Source organism: Hippocampus guttulatus, chromosome 9, assembly GCF_054856545.1.
Source record: "Hippocampus guttulatus isolate MCC_2025c chromosome 9, RoL_Hgut_1.0, whole genome shotgun sequence".
Lineage (NCBI taxonomy): Eukaryota > Metazoa > Chordata > Actinopteri > Syngnathiformes > Syngnathidae > Hippocampus > Hippocampus guttulatus.
This window is the reverse complement of record NC_141269.1, coordinates 5,903,623-5,922,150: the sequence shown is the minus strand read 5'-3', so window position 1 is coordinate 5,922,150 and position 18,528 is coordinate 5,903,623. Positions and strand designations below refer to the sequence as shown.

The following is an 18,528-nucleotide window of genomic DNA, read 5'->3' as shown; positions in this document are numbered from 1 at the left end:
ACATCCACATTTTTATAACCTTTCGGGCGGAAAATGGTACCTAATAAAATGACCCAAGAGCGATACATTATTGAACATTTTATGTCATTAATTAGACATTTTCTCATCATCGGTGGGTCGTGCGGAGTTCAAAATGCCATGTTAATTTTAGCGACGATGCTGCATCCGAGACAATGTTACCGTGGCAACCGCTCGACGTGCCATTGCATATGCATCTCGCATACGCTCAGCCGCTTTGGCCATGATATGAGACTGATATTTTCCCGCAACAAACTCGTCTCGCGTGGCAATGTCCAAGCGTGCGGTCCGCATGAAATTATTTCCGATTTCATTCGCATTCTACGCCAGTAAGACGCTTCCGGGCAACCTCTTGGAATAGACTCTCTGAAGACATCTCCCTTGAGATGGGAAGTGGTGAGGAGTGAGGTTCTCCTGGGTTCTCATTATCAGGATTCCTCAAGTCCTGTTTCGACCTCTGTCTGTTTGCACATTTGCACACGCGCGTGAAAGTCAGTCGAGGCTCACGGGATGCCATTGGAGATGATTGAAAACATGTAAAAAAAAAAAAAGGCGTTGCAGCTCCGTGGTAAAAACTGCACCACGCTGTAGCGCTCAGTTGAAAAGCGCATCATCAAGACATCATTTTGGCTTCTCACAATCGGAAAAGCATCATCACTGAAGAAAATCTCTTTTCATTCTATTTAATTATGTCAATATCCATCCATCCATCCATTTTCTGATCCGCTTATCCTCACAAGGGTCGCGGGTTGTGCTGGAGCGTATTATGTCAATATTGCGTGCTGAAAAAAAGTAAAATAGTATAGAGTGGTCCAGTGGTTAGCGTGTCGACCTCACAGTGCAGAGATACCGGGTTCAATTCCAGCTCCGGCCTCCCTGTGTGGAGTTTGCATGTTCTCCCCTGGCCTGCGTGGGTTTTCTCCGGGTACTCCGGTTTCCTCCCGCATTCCAAAAACATGCATGGCAGGTTGATTGAACACTTGAAATTGTCCCTCGGTGTGAGTGTGAGCGCGGATGGTTGTTCGTCTCTGTGTGCCCTGCGATTGGCTGGCAACCGGTTCAGGGTGTCCCCCGCCTAGTGCCCGAAGACGGCTGGGATGGGCTCCAGCACCCCCCGCGGCCCTTGTGAGGATAAAGCGGATCAGAAAATGGATGGAAAATAGTATTGAATGGTGTTTTTCTCATTTAAAAAAAAAAAAAAAAATCAAAAATATATGTTTTTTATTATTATTTTTTCTCTGAGAAGGCTTGGTTTTAAAAACTCATGGCTTCAATGACCGCTCATACTGGCTGTCACCGGTAAGGGTGAGGGGACGTCTCAGCAAGGAAAATATGATCGGCTGGTGGCAGAGGTGAGAAAACGAGCTTTATTTCTACTTCTCCTGGGCAGAGAGGGGAGGGGTGAACAGTTACACGCAGAGGAGGAAGAGCGCAAGACGAAAGAGACACTCCAAACACAGACGTCTTTGTGTTCTGTTGATTAAAAGGGGAAGTCATCCTCAAAATGTTTCTTTCTAATCATATGTTCTACGCAGGCAGCACGATTTTGGCCTCCAAAAAATCCATATCAGTCATGCCCGAGAAAAGACTCGCCTCGCTAACCGATATTAATTTTCCTGACCGCAGAACATGAAAAAGTCTTGGTCCTCATTGACGACAGGGAAGTGCCGCGAGGATCCTCCAGCAGCGAGGCCTGTTCAATTATTCAAATGCAAATCCGCTCTCCCGTCGCGTCGCACACCTTCCATCCGTCACCCTTTAACCTCTCGTCGTGACTTCCTGTCTTTTTTACCTCCTTTTCTCCAAACAGCCCACCTCTCTCTCTCCCTCTCGGTCGTCGAACACAGTGGACTGAACACTCAGAGCTGATTTGTTCTGGCATTTGAGGAGAAGCGTTTTTCCTCGCCGTGGCACTGCTGGCTGAGACGAGGAGCGGAGGGAGAGAGGGGAGCGGAGGGGCCAACATAAACGGGTCGAAATAGCAGAAAGGAGATGCAATTAAAAGGCCAGGCGACGAGGGGAAGACGACTTGAGCGGGAGGCGATGAAATGGGCGAGGCGGAGGAAGGCTGCGTTGGCAAGACTGTAATTGAAATCTAATTATCACCTCCAGTCTCAGCTGACGCCCCGTCAACAACTCTCGGGCACGTGCGCGCCGGGCGTCGTCACGTGCACTCTCGTCATCATCACACTATTACCATTAACATCTGGCGTCTTTACACACCAATAATCTCCCTGTCCCGAGAGCAGTGGAGGACCTTCATGCACTTGCACCTCGCACGGACGGACACACACACACACACACTAGCGCAAAATTGTCTGACTCACACACACACACACACACACACACACACACACACACACAAAACCTGTCTCACTTTAAGACATACACAACCAGTCTCAATTTTATACACACGCACACACACACACACACACATACGCGCACACACACACGCACACACTCACACAACCTGTCTCCCTTCAAACTCGCACACATATGCACAGCCAATTTTTTTTCTTCGACGTCTAAACAGTCAACTGTTCCGCCGTAGTTCATAGCTTTATTGCTGTTATCATTAAGCGACTCAAAAAATCAATTCTTCATTTTTTTTTTCACTAAATCATCCGAATCATTCTGCCAAATATTTGAATCTGCCTCATAAAATCCATATTGGTTGGGCCCTCCTCAAAACTACTCAAATACTATTTTCCCATGGAAATGAATGGAAATGCCATTAATCTGTTCCAGCCGCCACAAAAAAAATCGGATTTTTTCTGTTTGTGTTTTTAAGGGAAAACAGCCCTCTATAAAGACTGCATTTTATTAAAACATAGTCACAACATTGTTAACTCATTCAGTACCAGCCAATTCTGGACCAAGTCTGAAAAGACGTTTAAAAACGTCTTTGGGAGTGAATGAGTTAAATAGAAAATAAACAAACTCTTTGTGCATTATGATTTAATGCTACAATCCAATTCACTGTACTGCTTCTCCATGCGGCCTGGCCGCTGGGAGGCAGTAAAATTCTGTACAGTTACACAGGCACAAAGAAGAATCAACTTCATCTGCTGCTGTTAGAGACTCATTAAGACTCAGAAATAGCAGTTTTCATGGCAGACAGAGAATATAAGCCTGTGTTGTTCCATTATCCGTCTACATATGTTGCGCCACCATTACTATTTGAAGGCGACTCACGACGTTAGTATTAGCATTTCAATGACATTTGCCATTACGCGTTAATATTAAGAGTGCACTGGCGTCATGCAACAGTTATAGCTCAGGTTTGCGCTTTGCAAGGCAAAGCAAAAAAAAAAAAACTTTTAAAATCTCAATGACGGCTGGTGTCGGGTCACTTGTGTGTCACTGTACTAACGCACGTGCACACGCACAATCACCAAGTGCACGTATTAGCATTGTGTGGAGGATGGGTACAAATTTCCACACACACACACACCAGCCAGGTAGGATGCCATGGGTCATGCCGCACAAACGGAGAGACAAGTGCAGCACACGCACACACAGTGTACCACCCTCCCCACCCTCTAAACACTCACACACACACACACACACATATATCCAATCGTCACCACCATCACACGCACACGGTCTGTGTGCAGTTTAAGCAGCAATCCCAGAACTATTCTCACACGCGTGCAACGTCATCACAATTATGCTGACGTCACAACACGTCCTCTTGAACCCCGCACCTCCCATCCCTTGCTTCCTTGCAAACACACACACGCACATACGCAATCTGTGCATGGAAAAAAAATAATAATTCAAGTGCAGTTTATGTCCAGGTAAATGCTCACACGTGCAACGTCACACACAAATCTCAAACATTTCGGATTCATTGAAGCTTGTACTTTGTGTGTGTGTGTGTGTATGTTCCAGAAGGGACGGAGGGGTGTCGGGCAGATACTCACTGGCTTTCCCGGGCCGAGGTCTCTGCAGGAGGCGCTGAACTGTCAGCAAGTCCTCGGTCTTGACGGCCTGGAACAGCTCCTGGTCCTTCCCCATGTCCTTCCCTTTCCCTCCACGTCCCGCCGCTCTCCTCCGCCGTTAATCCGCTGCTACATCCCGTCGCCGCTCGCGGCCTCCCTCTGGAGCAGAGGCGCGCAGGGGGAGCGAGGTGCAACCCGAGGGAAAGCGATGCTCCAATTCGGGGGGGCCTGAGCGCTCCAGCACCGCCACCGGTTCCGTTCCGCGTCTGCCGCCTCTTTCAACGATCCGACAATCCCGCCCGCGCGCGTGTGAGTGGATTTCACCGGCTGAACACGACGCTGGAGCTCTCGAGCGCCCTCCTCCTCATCCTCCTCTTCCTCCCAGCTCACGTGTCACGCACGCGCAGGGGGGCGCGCCCCCGCCGGCGCCAAAAGGATGTGAAATAGATACAGGGGTGCCTGCACATACGAGTTCTATTTGTTCCGTGAACATGGTCGTCAACAGTCAAACACTCGAATGACGAATCAACATTGAAATTAAATCGGAATACCTTCAAAAATGCTTGAAATGGGTTTTAATAACGAAATTTCATGGAACTGCCAATGTGGAGTCATCATATCTTGTCGCGCCAGTACTGGATCCATTGCTTGGCAGCATCGCTTGTGTCTAAGAGGTCTTGATCTGTGCAGGTGGGCCCCAGTTCACAATCCCGAAGAATGTGCTCCATTGTTTGTATTGGGTGGCCACACGGACACTCACTGCTGAGTGAGAGTCCCCATTTATAGGTGTTGTTCCCAGTCTTGCCTACTCTGGTTCTTGCTCTATTTAATGTCACCCAGTTCTTTCTTGAGAGGGCAGTTCCACTTGGAAGATGTTCGTTTGGGCTTTGGATTGCACCATTTAGTGCAGAGCTGTCCCATTCTCTCCATTTTTCGAGCCTGTGGTTGGTTGACTGCTCAGGGTCTAAACTTTGGACGGTCATAAAGCTCTTTCTGGACTTCAGTCTTCTTATTGAGTCACTATGACCATAGAGGGGGTGTCTTGTGTTATTTTCTTGACTATGCTTTTGTGTCCTTGCATGAGTGTCTCTACGTATGGGTGGTGGTGCGATGCCCGCCAAGCTGTAGAGTGCTGGCAGTGGTGTTGGTTTTAGTGTGCCAGTAATTATTCTGCATGTGTTGTTCAGCTCAGGATCTATTTTGTGAGCCAATGTGGAGTAAAATAAACTAATTTGATTGGCAAGTACGTTCGAACGGATTTAAGTACGTTTATAAAACGGATTTGCCACGACACGGGTACAACTTGCTTCAACTACCGGTACATAATAACTTGACTTGTTAGAAATTTGGCAGCAACTCGATTTGCTTGATTTTTTTTTCACAGTAACTTGGGCCTGCTTGAGACCTGAAGATTTCTTGTGACTAGCTACATGCTATAAGTAAATTTTTTTTAACCATCAAATCTCTCAATAAAAAAATCAATATTTGATAGAATTTAGAATATCTCTCTCTCTCTCTTTTGAATTTCTCCATTGCGAGACTAATATATATATATATATATTACACACGGCAAATGAAACATCCATCCCAAACAGGAACTTCTAGGTTTCATGTTTTTCAATGATGGTGACGATAATGAAGCTCCGTCATCACGTTGAAGGTTAAACAGTATCAAGAAAAGTGTGTCCCGGGCGATGAGTTCTAATTTCGAATGAAGAGGGCCGCTGCCAGTCAGATTTAGGGCATAGGAAGTAGAACTCATGGGAAAAAAAAAAACGTAGTAAAGTAGAACAATGAATGAACGATGCGGAAGTACGTTCAGGACCTTCCGAGTGCTTTTCCGGCATCTATCGGCAATTATACCGTAAACACTTATAGAGGTCAGTCAATGTCAACTTGACCATCGCAAGCAAGGAAGCTTTTTAAACAATCAGTTTGGTTTCTACATTTATTCCCAAACTAATATTTTTAGGGCAATGCCGTACACATAATTACTCATCAGTGACGTTATTATGTCAAGAAATGAAACTGTGACCATAACGAAAGGAGGAAAAAATATTCCTGCTACATAAATTAACATGACCATTGCGTTACAGTAGCCGTCATGAGGGACCATGACCAACCTTTTCTAGGCAACGCACACCTGGAAATTACAAAAAAAGTTTCATATCGTTTTCATAGGTCACCCAAATTATATTTTTCTGCCCCCTAGTGGACATTTATTTCCTTAAAGGGAACATACTACAAAAACTAATACAGTAATAATAATAATAATAATACATTTCATTTATAAGCGCCTTTCAAAACACTCAAGGACACTTTAAACAAGACTATAATTACTTGTATACAAATGAGTTGGGTCTCTGGAGAGCCTGCCCACCTATTTGGCATGAAATTCATTCATTCATCCATTCATCTTCCGAATCGCTTGATCCTCACTAGGGTCGCGGGGGGTGCTGGAGCCCAACCCAGCTGTCTTCGGGCAGTAGGCGGGGGACACCCTGAATTGGTTGCCAGCCAATCACAGGGCACACAGAGACGAACAACCATCCACGCTCACACACACACCTAGGGACAATTTAGAGTGTTCAATCAGCCTGCCACGCATGTTTTTTTTGGAATGTGGGAGGAAACCGGAGCTCCCGGAGAAAACCCACGCAGGCCCGGGGAGAACATGCAAACTCCACACAGGGAGGCCGGAGCCGGAATCGAACCCGGTACCTCTGCACTGTGAAGCCGACGTGCTAACCACTGGGCTACCGGGCCTTAGCATGAAATTAAACAGACAAATAAATCTTTTAAATATTAAATAATTTTTTTTCCTTTTTTTTTTTTGAAAACGTGTAAACGAGCGAGCTGTTCTGCAACAATTTTCAGAATAATCACCCCCACCATCATATTTCTTTTCTGGAAGACTGAGTGAAGATCCCATGCCACTTCTAAACAGCAGCCTGACTGTCTCAAACACTATCATCAGAGCGGCACTTTTATGCAGAAACATCATCTCAAAGTTACAAGGTAAGCAGAGCTGCAGTGAGTTTTATCGGGTGCACAGATTCGAGCTGGCTTCTGAAAAACAGCCCATAAGGTGAACTTGTCGATGCAGTGGAAGATGAGGTGGGTATTATTATCGTCCATCCGCTACACACATGCAGTGTAGGGTATGAAGTGCTGCTTCCATGAGTAAACATTTTTTCTTTTTTTTTTCCACCTGATCCCACATATACAAGCTCCTGTAATTGGGACTGCGATGCCCAATCTCTCACTCAGATGGGTACGGGTCCACCTCCTCAAATGGGCTAATTTCCGTGAGGCAATATGTAAGGATGGAAAAAGCTACATTGTATTTTTTCATCCTTGGGGTGTTTCGACGAAAACATCCCACTGCCATGTTATTTAGACACCAGGGAACAATATTGAATGGTGAAAAAATACATTACCATTTCCTCCTTGGACAGGATAAGATGAATAGAAAGTGAATGGTTGTCTTCAAATACACAGTCCACATATTTTCAGCACAGAGAACATTTGTGAGTGGGGGGGGGGCATGACATGAGTTGAAAGTGGCGGGTAACACATGAGCGCAAATTGTAAACACAAATGCCTGGCATTTAGCGCACTCAAGCCGCGGGTACAGTAACGAACACACATAGTATACGGTACTCACAAAAAGGTTGAGGATCCAATTGTGGGGTTTCTGGCTGAGGTGTGTGGATGAATGTCAAATGCAGTAAATGACCTTAATAGGTGAACTTTCAACTCGTGAATGCACTTTTCCAGTAGTTTTTGGAACTTTTTTTTTTTTTGCACTCGATCTTGACCAATGTGTTGATTGGACTTTTTCTTGGCTATCTTGAGCTGTGGATGGATGGACGGATGTTGTCATGTCTGTCTGTTTTGTTTTCAGCCCCAGCTGGAGTGAAGGGCGTTTCCCTTCACTTCCGCACACCTGTTCCGAGTTTACCAATCAAGCCTGCCATATTTTTAAGAACTGCCAGGCTGCCTCGTCTCTTGTCGGATTATTAACCTTGCTCGCTGTTGTGCTTCAAGTGTTGTTTTCTAGACCCCTCGATACTCTCAGTTGCTCTCGTTATTTCATAGATTTTCATTAGATTTTTTATTTTTCTTATTAATCTTGATCTTTAGCTTCGGGTCATTGGCTTCTTGACATTTCCTTTTGTTTATTCTTGGTGTTGCCTTGTGCAAGCGCTTTGCTTTATGCATGGCTTCTCCTGGCTCCACGTGATCAGGGATTTCTGCTCGTACTTTGTCGGTGCATTTTCCTGTAAATAAATCATTTTTGTTATCGCACTTTGTCTGAGCCTGCATTTCTGGAATCCAAAAACATTATTCGGTTCGGTCCAGAACGTGGACAAATAGATTTTCTCCTCTTTCATCTACTGTATAACTCAAACCTCAAAAAAGATGGACAACACACACACATACACTCACACACCACATTCGCCCTATATCGAGTAAGGATAGGCAAGAACATAGTCTTTCACCTCACAACTGAGTCCTGCTAAATTTCTTATGTTCTCGGCTCCATACGTGTTTACCATTGCCCTCCTACAAATCTGCTTGAGGCGCTCGGGCCGTTGCTGGCGATACGGCGCGGTCAGTTTGCACAACGGACTCCTGTAGTAAGCCAGCAGATCAAAGAGGGAGGCGAAAGTCTTTTGGCTCCCACAGAGAGCGAAGAGCAACTTTCGGAGCAGCACGCGGACGCTCGTTGGCCCATCTTCGCTGTAGTAGCTCAGGGTGAAGAACACGTCCGGCTGCCCGCTGTCTCTGGAAAGACAAGATTCAGTCATTTGCATGTCGTTGTGGTTTGTCCCATCAGGTGTTGCCACAGCAAGTCACTCTCATGAATTGGCAAATTTTATGCATGATGCCTTTCCTGACGCATCCCATCCATTTTTTTTTTAATCCGGCTTGCTGGCTAGTGGGGCACTGAGCAGGAATCACTCACTTGCATGAGTAGCAAAAAAAGAATCCACATAGGTCCAGAGATCCTGCAGCCCAAATAACACATACCACTTAAGAGAACGTTATTAAAAAATATATATATACATATATATATATCATATAGCATATAGCTTTCTAGCTGTAGTAGTAAAAATGGGCCAAGTACCGTATTTTCATGACCATACGGCGCACAGTATTAAAAGGTGCACTGTCAGTTGTGAGTGTTATTTCTGAATTTAATACATACACAAGATGCGGTGCATTATTGGACGCAGGCATGGTAAAATGTAAGCTAGCTTTAAAAAAAAAAAAACGTTAGCATGCATGCACACTCACACATGTTTTTAAAAAGGTAACGGGAGCAAAACTGAGTTTGGTGGTGATAGGCTAGACAAGGGACAATTCGCCCAGGGCGCAAATCTAGCCAGGACATCCTCTGAGGTAACTCTAATAACCTTTTTTCCAAATTGGACTTACCGGATGAGAAAGGTGCCCGGTGATGCCAGCCTGAGCATTTTGTGCGCCTCCTCCATGTTCATCGCTCCCCAGTAGTAGGAGCTGTGCTGGAGCTGCTGGTGAGTGCGCTTCACCAGTTTGTACTCTTCCGGGCTGTTGAACGAACGCAGGTGAGTTGGCCAGTTGGCCGCGTCCGCTCCACTCTGCACGTATAGTGAACAAAGGACATGAGCACACATCACACCATCAAATGTCTAGTTTCCAATTTGATAGATAGCGGGAGCCTTGATTTATCAGCGAAACATTTGCTAACATCCTCATCCCCCATCATTGAACCACAAGGAGGCAGTAGAGTACAGTCATGCAGACACAAAGGAAGACTAATCGTATTTTTTCTTTTATCGAGACTGTAAATGACTCATTAACATACTGTCAATTTTATCATTTTTCATAGAGGATAAAGAATACATGCAAGTAAATATTGTGATATTTTCTGTCCACGTTTGTTTTCTCTCCACTGTAGATGTTCAAATATTCATTCCTAAAAATATCTAGGCAAAGTGAAGCACAGGGGCCAAATCGGGCCCGCCTCTCAGTCACCATGAAATCAAAATAAAATATACGTGGTGCTTTTATTTTGAAAGTGTATCTATTGATGTGCACATTTGTGATGCTAATGGATTGCGGACATGAACGATGACGGGTGTCTGAAGTGTTGCCAACTTAGCGATGCTTTCGCTATCTTTCGCGACTTTTCCAACCCGTCCAGCAACTATTTCCCTCAAAAAGCGTTTAGCAAAATTGACCAAATGTTAGTAACATTCGGACGGAAGAGGGCCAAGAAAATCTGGCATGATAAGATTTAACGCAAATCTATAGTTGACAGACCGTACGTATTGGGTCGGTTATAATTTATCATTGTACATCACTTTCAATAATATTATAATTCCTGTTTACCGATGTACTGTATTTGAGTGTCCTGAACAGGAACGACTAATATAAGTTGAGTGTCGGTAGACAAAATGAATGTTCTCATCTTGAGATTTCGTCATTTCACAGCGACGTTTCGATCCGCTACTTCCCCGGGAAGCTAAAACGTGTTCCTCGTGTGGTGTTTTTGTATGCAACAGGTACGGTGTGATATTTAAAAGCGAAACCAAGATATTTTCCAGACCTCTGCTTCACCCTAATTCCAGTAACAAGAGCCAAGCACCTGACACCAGGTTTCAAGTTGTTGATCTGAGAGGTGTAGACTGTGTCGCTGGCTCCAGTGCAGTGTTTCCAGCGGCTTCTCTGCGATGTCCTGGTTCTGTTCCGTACTCTGGACTTGTTGAGGTGTCGCAGGCTCGTCAGGAGCTGGACTCTGCTTCTGTTGGCTTGCATTCTTTTTCTTTCTTACTGTTCTGTTAGGCTTATCTCTAACCATCCTATCTGAGGGAAACCTCGGCTGGAAGACCACATATTGCACCATTTCTTCCCCCGTCCGCCGCCTGCAGAACGTCGGCTCCGGGCACCATCACCTGCTAGGTCCGCTTTGCGGCCTCATGGCGCTTCGAGTTGGCATTGACTGAGGAGAGCCGGCTGCTTCCTGATTCGATCCCTTGTTTGACGGAAGGCGAGGAAGTGCTGAAACACACAACACAATGGTTCATTCACACATGCAGAAATCTTTCCAACAGTCCAAACAAAAGTGGCAAAAGTACTCACATTCTGTACACACACACAAAAAAAATAGTGAATTGGTTTCCTCGCTATGGATTTTGAGCAAATTGGGTTACTTTTAACCAAGGTTTAGGGTGAATTATTTTTAACCAGCAGATTGGGTCGAATAGCTGAAGTTGGTTGCCATTTTTGTGTACTGAAGTTGAAGTCCATTTAATACAACATTCTTAGAAAATTGTGGGGAATAAAATTACGGGCCGTATTATTTTTAGCCACAGCTGGAGTGATAACCCAGTAACCATCAATATGGGTAGTTTGTACCCCTTGCTGGATCAAAATCTTGACCTCAAGGGGTTGGGTCAAATCCTCAACCCAAGGCACTGAGTAAAAATAACCCAGCAACGGCTTGTTCCCTTGTGGACCCAGCGCTGGGTTAACTATTTCACCCAATTTGGGTTACTCTTGACCTCATTTTTTGAAGAGTGTGAGAAGCACAGACATGTTTGTAAAAATAAAATAAAGACTTGTAAAAATCGAATCATTTATTAAATCCTGAATTTAGGTAAAACGTTTTTAAAAAGTACAGACTGAAATGTCAGCACAATATTTTTTTTACATTGTACTGTGAAGGGAAAAAAAGATTATATTTTATGTTTAAATCAAAGGTTTTAAGGGATGTACAGTCACGCTCCAAGTAGTCATGAAATGTCTTTTTATAATGACTTTCGTTTATTGTCTGTTTTATGTGTTGTGTTGTATTGTTTTGTCATTTTATGTTAAGTGTTCTTTTGACGGTGGCGCGGGCACCCGCAGCGGCTCCTCTTGTTGTCTGTTTAGGAGGGAGGAAATTTCGCGCAATAAAGTTGTACTTGCTACTTGACACTTGATATGTCATGGCGCAATTTTTTTTAAATTGCTCAATGACATTTTTTGCCAATTCTCTCAACCTGGTAGGGAACAAATAAATGGCTAATAATTTATGTTTGTGCATATTCTGCACTGTCAATACAAAATATCCTGTTTTATGAAAATAAAGAGGACTCAAAACACATTGTTAAATCAGATTCAAAATAATTTTAGGCTGCAGCACTAATTAAAGGACTGAAAATGTTGATCCAAGAAGTGTAATTACTTTAAGTACTTTGCTCAACTAAATTTCCTTTGATCATCTTGCTAATTTGTCTTACAAGCCCAAAAAACTGCACCGTGAACTTTCTCAGTTAACCATGCAATTATTGCACCCGCAAACTAATTCTGGAATGAAAACACGTGATGAGCCATCAAGGTTGGCTTACAATTTCGCTTTGGAGGCAATACCCCATGCATTGTTGTTTTATTTTCAAGATAAAAGCACGTTGAAATGCACTTCTGCACGAATTAATAACAGCAATCAGAAAAACATCGACATACTGTTCAGCACCTGCATCTTAACCTACTCTTGGATTTTTTTTCAACGTATTTTTAATTTTCTTTTTAAAAAATGTGTTAAGGGGTGGGGCAACCCGTTTTTCACAGGAAACATTTATTGAAGGGTTATCCCCGTTTTTTCTCAGTATTTGGAGGGGTTAAAAAATCAGTTTCTTTTTCAAGGCATTTGTAATGTGCGTCAATTATACACAGATTTTTAGCTACTCGCAGGCCTTATACCCCGTGAATAACGGGGATCCATTGTCAATCACAAGGATGCGAAATCTTGGTAAACACTGTCACAGTAAAGTCACAAAGTTGTACCGTATCGTGTTCATCAGGACATTCAGCAAGATGTCAACAAAAGGTATTTAATTGAAGGAAACGTGCATAAATTATCGGTGTGCAATTCTAATAATAATTCTAATTTTATAAATGAATGAATACTCACTAAAGTTGCAGAGGACTGTTGTAGCTTGCAACTGGACCCCACTGGAAACATGTTTTACTTTCGCTTTAACTCTCGGGGGAGAAGCAGGACGTCGAGCAGGAGGAGGAGCTGTCTGAGCACTCGCTCGCTTTATGCTAAATCACGTGATTGCAGGTAACGCTGCAGCGTCTACTTTCTCTTTCGTTCATCTTTTATGCTGATAAGCGTTTAATTTTGAAAGGCAAGCACCGGAAACGGAAAACTCGCCAGCTATGTACGGTAGCTGTTCTCTCGGCTAAGTAGATGGATATTTCGTTTATTCCTTGAGGAAAATTTGATAGTCACAGCAGTAATATTCACATTCACACCAACACAAACAGACCATAAAAATAAAGAGAAACGATTATTACGAAAACCGCATTCGAAAGTAATCAATCAAATCTAAGACAGAAGATAGAAAGATAAAGTGTTACCTCTTGGGCTTGGCAGTACGGTGAAAAATAACAAAAGCGTAAATAATGTCCAATTGCTCAAAATGACTTGAGTCATGGCATCTATTTTTACATTAGAAAAAGCTTGACTAAAAGTGAAATAAAGTACAGCCTATATGTAATGTATTGAATATGTACATTACATGGTTCATGTTGGTTCTGATGATGGTACTTGGGAAACTCAGCATTCATACTCAAGTTTAAGACATTTCTATAAAATGTATGCTTACAAATGTTGGTAAAAACAATTATGATGCATTTAAAATGTGTTTTACTAAGTTGTTTGATTAAAGGATAAAGGAGGCGTAAAACTATTTCTTTTTACCCGGTATATGGTCTCCCTCAATAGTGTGGATTCTATTGCAGTTGGTGAATGGAACCGAGACTGATTAAGAATGCATAATGATTCAGCATCAGAATATCATTATCTGCCGCGCATTATCGTGTCCACCAGAAGACACCAGCTGTTCCGCACGATGATGGCTTTTCGCGTGCAAGGAGATCAGAGTGAAACTGAAAGCAACTGAATTTGATTGGCCGCTTTCACTTTTAAAATAGAGTACAATTTGACAGCCTGGTTCTGAATTGTTTCCACTCGTCAGATAGATAAACACCCACTGACTCGCCATGACTCCAGCTGTTGTAAATAAGAGAAGAGTTAAAAAAAATAAGATGACTATACACATCATTTCCTGACAACACAAATATAATGAAACCTTTATTTCTGTCACACTTTGTCTTCACAGCATAAATAATGGGTCAAAATCGTAACTGTTTTTTTTTTTCAGACAGAGCAGTCCTTCCGAGCTTCCTTTTTGTCTTGTCTGTGCATGAAATAGGCCGTCGCTGTTACTAGCAAGATGCCGTAAGTAGCCAAGACGCACTATAAGAAAGCAGAGAGAGATTTTCATCATGTCCAGATGGAAAGCAATGATAATATTTCCTCATGCACAACAGGTCCCCACTTTAAGATGATACAGATATACACAATGCACTTGTTTGCGTAGTGGCGTAAGAATACAGTCGTTTTATATTTATGGTCAATAAGTGATTTCTATTATTATGACAGTCTGAAAGTATATATATATATATATTTATTTATTTTTTGCATTAAGTAAAGGATTATATTTTTAGTTAGTGACCGATATTGTGATGTAGTATTGAAAGCATATGCATACATGTTGATTACATTTCATACATTTTAAGATGGCAAATTGTATGCCCCTTCACCCCCCCCCCTAAAAAAAAAAAGTTTGCTAATATTGCAGCTGACTAATCGATCAGGCCTGAGTTATGACACTTTCCATAGAACAGTTTTACCCAGAGAGAAATGAAAGATGTCAAGGCATTTATATTGCGCCATTTTGAGAGTACGCTTAAACACAATTTACATATGCATACGTTTTACGTACATTTCGGCGCCCCTGCAGTGTGTAGCTATTGAAGTACTTTCTCAAACCGGTCAGTTCCGCCGACGCTGGCGCCTCGATGCCAAACAGCTGCCTCTGAAGTGCCACACACAACAACACTCAGTGAGAAATTAGCTGCAACTTTTTTTTTTTTAATGTCAAGTCATGCAATTTGCTTTGTGGCGCAATGACTGCTTCGGTTCGGATGTCGTGAGAAACTTGTGGGATGTCAGAGACTTGAACCCACTGTTGTTTCCGGAGTCGAGGCTGGCGCTGTTGAAACTGTTGTCGGTTGTTTGTGAGGCACTGCCTGAATCTCGCTCATCCCTCTGCATGTGTGTGCGGGTTCATGTATGTGCTTGAGCACATACAATGGGTAGCCGACCTTTCTGTTGCCCTTGCTTGCTATTTCATTTTTGATTCCTGTAACCACTATTTCTGCGGGAACAAAACCGATTTCCTCTTCTCTGAAAACAGGTCACACGTCTCTTCATAGTGAAAGTAAAACAAAGTGGTACCTGTGTGGAGTTACTTGACTTACAGCGGAAGAAGCAAGTGAATACTGTACCTAAATGTTGAAATAAGTCATTTCAAAACTATTTGGGCGGAGAGAAAATAGCTTAGGTGTTCACACCTCCAAATTAATACGATAAAATTTGGACTATGAGCTGTAACGTTTTTTTCCCCATGTTGACGTATTCATGTTTGAAAATAAAAATACACATGATGACGAATTTGGAAGGCTTTTCATTTCTGCTCTACTCATACCGAAAAATGTGACATATTTCTGGTATGGCACAACCGATTGCTACTTATTTCCGATAGCAATGTTGACATTTTTTGTTTTCTTTCATATTTATATGTATTCTACCGTAAATGAACATGCAATGTTTAGTTCAGTAATTGAGTTAATTCCAATGATTAAAATAATCATAATAATAATCACTGCAGTCTTTGCGATTGGAAAATGGGATTCTACTACGTTGCGATGGCAATTTGAATTTGAGGAATTGTTCAGCTAGAGCATGAAGAGAGTGTGTGTCTTCGTAAGTAGTCTAAAATGTATGATATGTGTCACGATCTTAAGAAAATGTGAATTTATGATGCAGTTCTTGAAATGATTGGTCTGTAGAACACCATTGGGAAAAAAAAAGCCACTGACGTTCAACTCAAGTCATGGATGAATCAGCGTCGCGCACATATTTCACGGTTGTTGTTTTTTTTTTGCCACCTAAAGCCCTTTCCTTGTCCTGTTTTGTTAGTGGTGAGGTGTCACAAAATAAATTAAAAAATATTAGCTTCAAAGTCAGTGTTGTGCTCGCCATACGTTTCTTTTTGCCAAGTTTTCACCTTGTTCAGCTAACAAAAGCACATTTGCATTGTTGCTGTTGTTGGTTACTAAACCGTAAAAGAAATAAGCTTTTTTTTCCTGGAGAAGGAAAAAAAGTCATTTCTTTTGTATCGTGAGAGTACAAACTATTCTATGTCTGTTGAAAGATCGTGTTTGCATGCATGTTTTCGCAAAAGGAAAGAGGAAGCACGTATTTACACACAACCTGTAACTAAATAATACCAAACATGTCAAGGTTATCTCGTCCCGCCCCGGTTATTAAAACGAAATCTCACTCATGTTCAACGAAGTGCAGTGCTGTGTTTGAAAACAAACCAGAATTTCAGAGATTAAGATTAGCATGACGCCACCAACTAAAGGTAACAAGCAAAGCATCTTGACAATATATAATTAATCTATATTTGAATCAACTCCATTCACAGAGAGTCGAGCAAAATTGATGCTTACCTTCACCTCTGTTATGAGGTGCCCGAAACTAGTGAGAGGGATGCGGGTTTTAACAGGAGACGTCGGCATGACTGAACACTATTCACTCACCTTGTTTGAAAAAAACAAACAAGACGTAAGTATAATTTGCTACTTTCAAAAATGTCTATTTGTTGTCTCGAAGCGGACAAGAGGGGTCACTTACACAACTTGCCTCATGAGTACAATGTGTTCCGGGTTACGACAACAAATTTTAGCCAATCACAATGTTTTTTATTTGCGATGGACCAATAGACGGTTGGCTTGGTGAGTAGTCGTGCCAGCAGTTAAGATACACAGCCGACATGTAATTTCTCCCTTTTACCACCTGAGGGAGGCAGATTCACACTTATCCACCCGTATGGCGGTAGATTTTTAGACAAATTAAAAACTAAATTCGACGTACTAGGAGTTATGTATTATAGTTCTAAAATTAAATACATTAATTTATTTAATAATTTTAATCACATTAATGTAATAGACAAACAAAACACCTAATAAATAATACAAATGACTAATTTTAATCAATGTATGGTAACAAAAGGCAAATCTGTATTTGAGTCAATACACGTGATGACAATCTTGTAATTCCAACTGTAACCTACTAACACATTCCTAAAGTCATACGGTAAAGATTTGTGTGAAAAACACTTCCAGGCCAAAACTATGAAACAATCAAATGAAAAACAGTAAGTACGGCGCTAAATGAACGTGCTAGTTAGCACACCATTTGTACCCATGAAACTTCGTAATACTCTGTTAAACTGAGATCCCCGTAAAAACAAGTTGCTATAAGTACGTAAGTATGTTTCTTGAGTGAAGCCCACTTTGAGTAAACTGACATAACCGCCCAACACGCGTTTGTTAACAACCGGTAGAGCGCTTTTGCCTGCTCTCCAAACACACCTACTTTTCATCGAGTTTGCTCGACTGTGCACAAGCATGACAATCTAGCCAGGCTCTACTTTTGTGTCTAATTCTTTCTGGTTCACCTTCCGCCCACAAACCTTTTTTGGATGCTGTGGAGAGGAGGTGCGCAGTTAAGCCACAAGGAGGAGGACAAGTGACATGAAGCTCGAAAGAGCAACAAGAGACGGGTCTGATTGGATGTAATGAGAAGATGGGAAATGTGTGCTATTATGCTTATGATGTGTGGGTTGGAACGATCCAATTCTTAGAGCTGGCCCTTTTGGGGGGGGGGGGGGGTCAAAATCATTGGTCAAAATGCGTGTCCATTGTGCGTAATGGTGCTGGGTGACAAACAAAACGTTGATAAAAATATGAGTTCCCTGGTGGATCACAATGACGTGTAATCCGCACACTGTGACCTGTTTATACTCTTTCATTTTTTTTCTTCATTTTTAACAATGTCATGCTGCTAGACGATCTGGTTGGTGAGGTTTTTCACTGTGTCTTTAAAGTGAGTGCCCGTATATGGCAGAGAGAGACTAATGGGATCAACTTCAAATATTGTATTATTTAGATAGTTTTAACTACACAGCACTCACATGTTATTTTATTTAACAGATGAATGTCAGAAAGAACATTTACGTCATTGGATTTGTAAAAGGTTTTTTTTTACTCCAGTTTTAAGCATGACAACCGCTATTGTGTTTGCTTGTCTTGTTTCACCACTGCATTGTGTGTACTAATGCTTGAATGTCCACGAATGCAGCATAACCGCCTTGTGTCTTAACCGGTGTTATTGCTGTGGAGACGTGGACTGTTTTCTGTGTCACAGTGACAACTGGACATGCCACACATGGAAGTGGGAAAAAAAATGTTTCTCCAGGTGAACCGAGTCCGGTTCCCTGGAGGAATATTTTTTCAAACTTCCATAGTGACAACTGTGACCTCATGGCCGCCTAGAAAGTAGCCTCGTGTGGCTGTGTTGCTTAAAACATAGATATATATTTGTAGTGTCTGC

The 18,528-nt window shown here is 42.4% G+C and overlaps 3 protein-coding genes across 7 annotated transcripts in view; all 3 read right to left on the bottom strand.

Moving 5' to 3' along the window:
* Positions 1-4,375, bottom strand: part of LOC147200046 (caskin-1) — a 33,795-nt gene extending 29,420 nt beyond the window's left edge. For 2 of the 3 annotated variants that reach the window (XM_086119937.1, XM_086119938.1), the window contains exon 1: positions 3,945-4,375. In XM_086119937.1, the coding sequence (XP_085976063.1) occupies positions 3,945-4,038 (94 nt within the window). In that variant the 5' untranslated portion in view covers positions 4,039-4,375. The remainder of the gene's footprint in view (positions 1-3,944) is intronic. The other variant, XM_086119939.1, reaches the window with a different exon arrangement.
* Positions 4,376-5,896: 1,521 nt separating this feature from the next.
* On the bottom strand, positions 5,897-13,061 carry LOC147200045 (suppressor of cytokine signaling 1-like). 3 transcript variants are annotated; one of them, XM_086120820.1, is made up of 5 exons: positions 12,907-13,061; positions 10,600-11,012; positions 9,408-9,589; positions 8,522-8,753; positions 5,897-8,245 (listed from the first exon to the last, which is right to left on the bottom strand). In XM_086120820.1, the coding sequence occupies exons 2-5, from the start codon at positions 10,855-10,857 to the stop codon at positions 8,144-8,146; spliced, it is 774 nt and encodes a 257-aa protein (XP_085976946.1). In that variant the 5' UTR covers positions 10,858-11,012; positions 12,907-13,061; the 3' UTR covers positions 5,897-8,143. The 3 variants fall into 3 exon arrangements, with proteins under 3 accessions (XP_085976946.1, XP_085976947.1, XP_085976948.1); XM_086120821.1 differs by having other exon boundaries at positions 5,897-8,753; positions 12,907-13,050; XM_086120822.1 differs by lacking the exon at positions 12,907-13,061 and having other exon boundaries at positions 5,897-8,753; positions 10,600-10,825.
* Positions 13,062-14,064: 1,003 nt separating this feature from the next.
* On the bottom strand, positions 14,065-16,800 carry LOC147200044 (ATP synthase F(0) complex subunit k, mitochondrial-like). The gene is made up of 4 exons (XM_086120516.1): positions 16,768-16,800; positions 16,584-16,673; positions 14,789-14,881; positions 14,065-14,259 (listed from the first exon to the last, which is right to left on the bottom strand). Exons 2-4 carry the CDS (start codon positions 16,650-16,652, stop codon positions 14,161-14,163), a joined length of 261 nt encoding a protein of 86 aa, XP_085976642.1. The 5' UTR covers positions 16,653-16,673; positions 16,768-16,800; the 3' UTR covers positions 14,065-14,160.
* Positions 16,801-18,528: the final 1,728 nt, after the last annotated feature.

What these genes read in the sequence shown, in the direction of transcription:
- LOC147200045 (XM_086120820.1), bottom strand. Translation starts at nt 10,857, where the DNA reads ATGGTGCAATATGTGGTCTTCCAGCCGAGGTTTCCCTCAGATAGGATG. An exon ending in CCGGGCACCTTTCTCATCCG is followed by an intron (nt 8,754 to 9,407) that starts GTAAGTCCAATT and finishes TTGTCTTTCCAG; the next exon opens with AGACAGCGGGCAGCCGGACG. An exon ending in AGATTTGTAGGAGGGCAATG is followed by an intron (nt 8,246 to 8,521) that starts GTAAACACGTAT and finishes ATTTATTTACAG; the next exon opens with GAAAATGCACCGACAAAGTA.
- LOC147200044 (XM_086120516.1), bottom strand. Translation starts at nt 16,652, where the DNA reads ATGCCGACGTCTCCTGTTAAAACCCGCATCCCTCTCACTAGTTTCGGG. An exon ending in ACCTCATAACAGAGGTGAAG is followed by an intron (nt 14,882 to 16,583) that starts GTAAGCATCAAT and finishes GTGGCACTTCAG; the next exon opens with AGGCAGCTGTTTGGCATCGA. An exon ending in CACTGCAGGGGCGCCGAAAT is followed by an intron (nt 14,260 to 14,788) that starts GTACGTAAAACG and finishes GCTTTCTTATAG; the next exon opens with TGCGTCTTGGCTACTTACGG.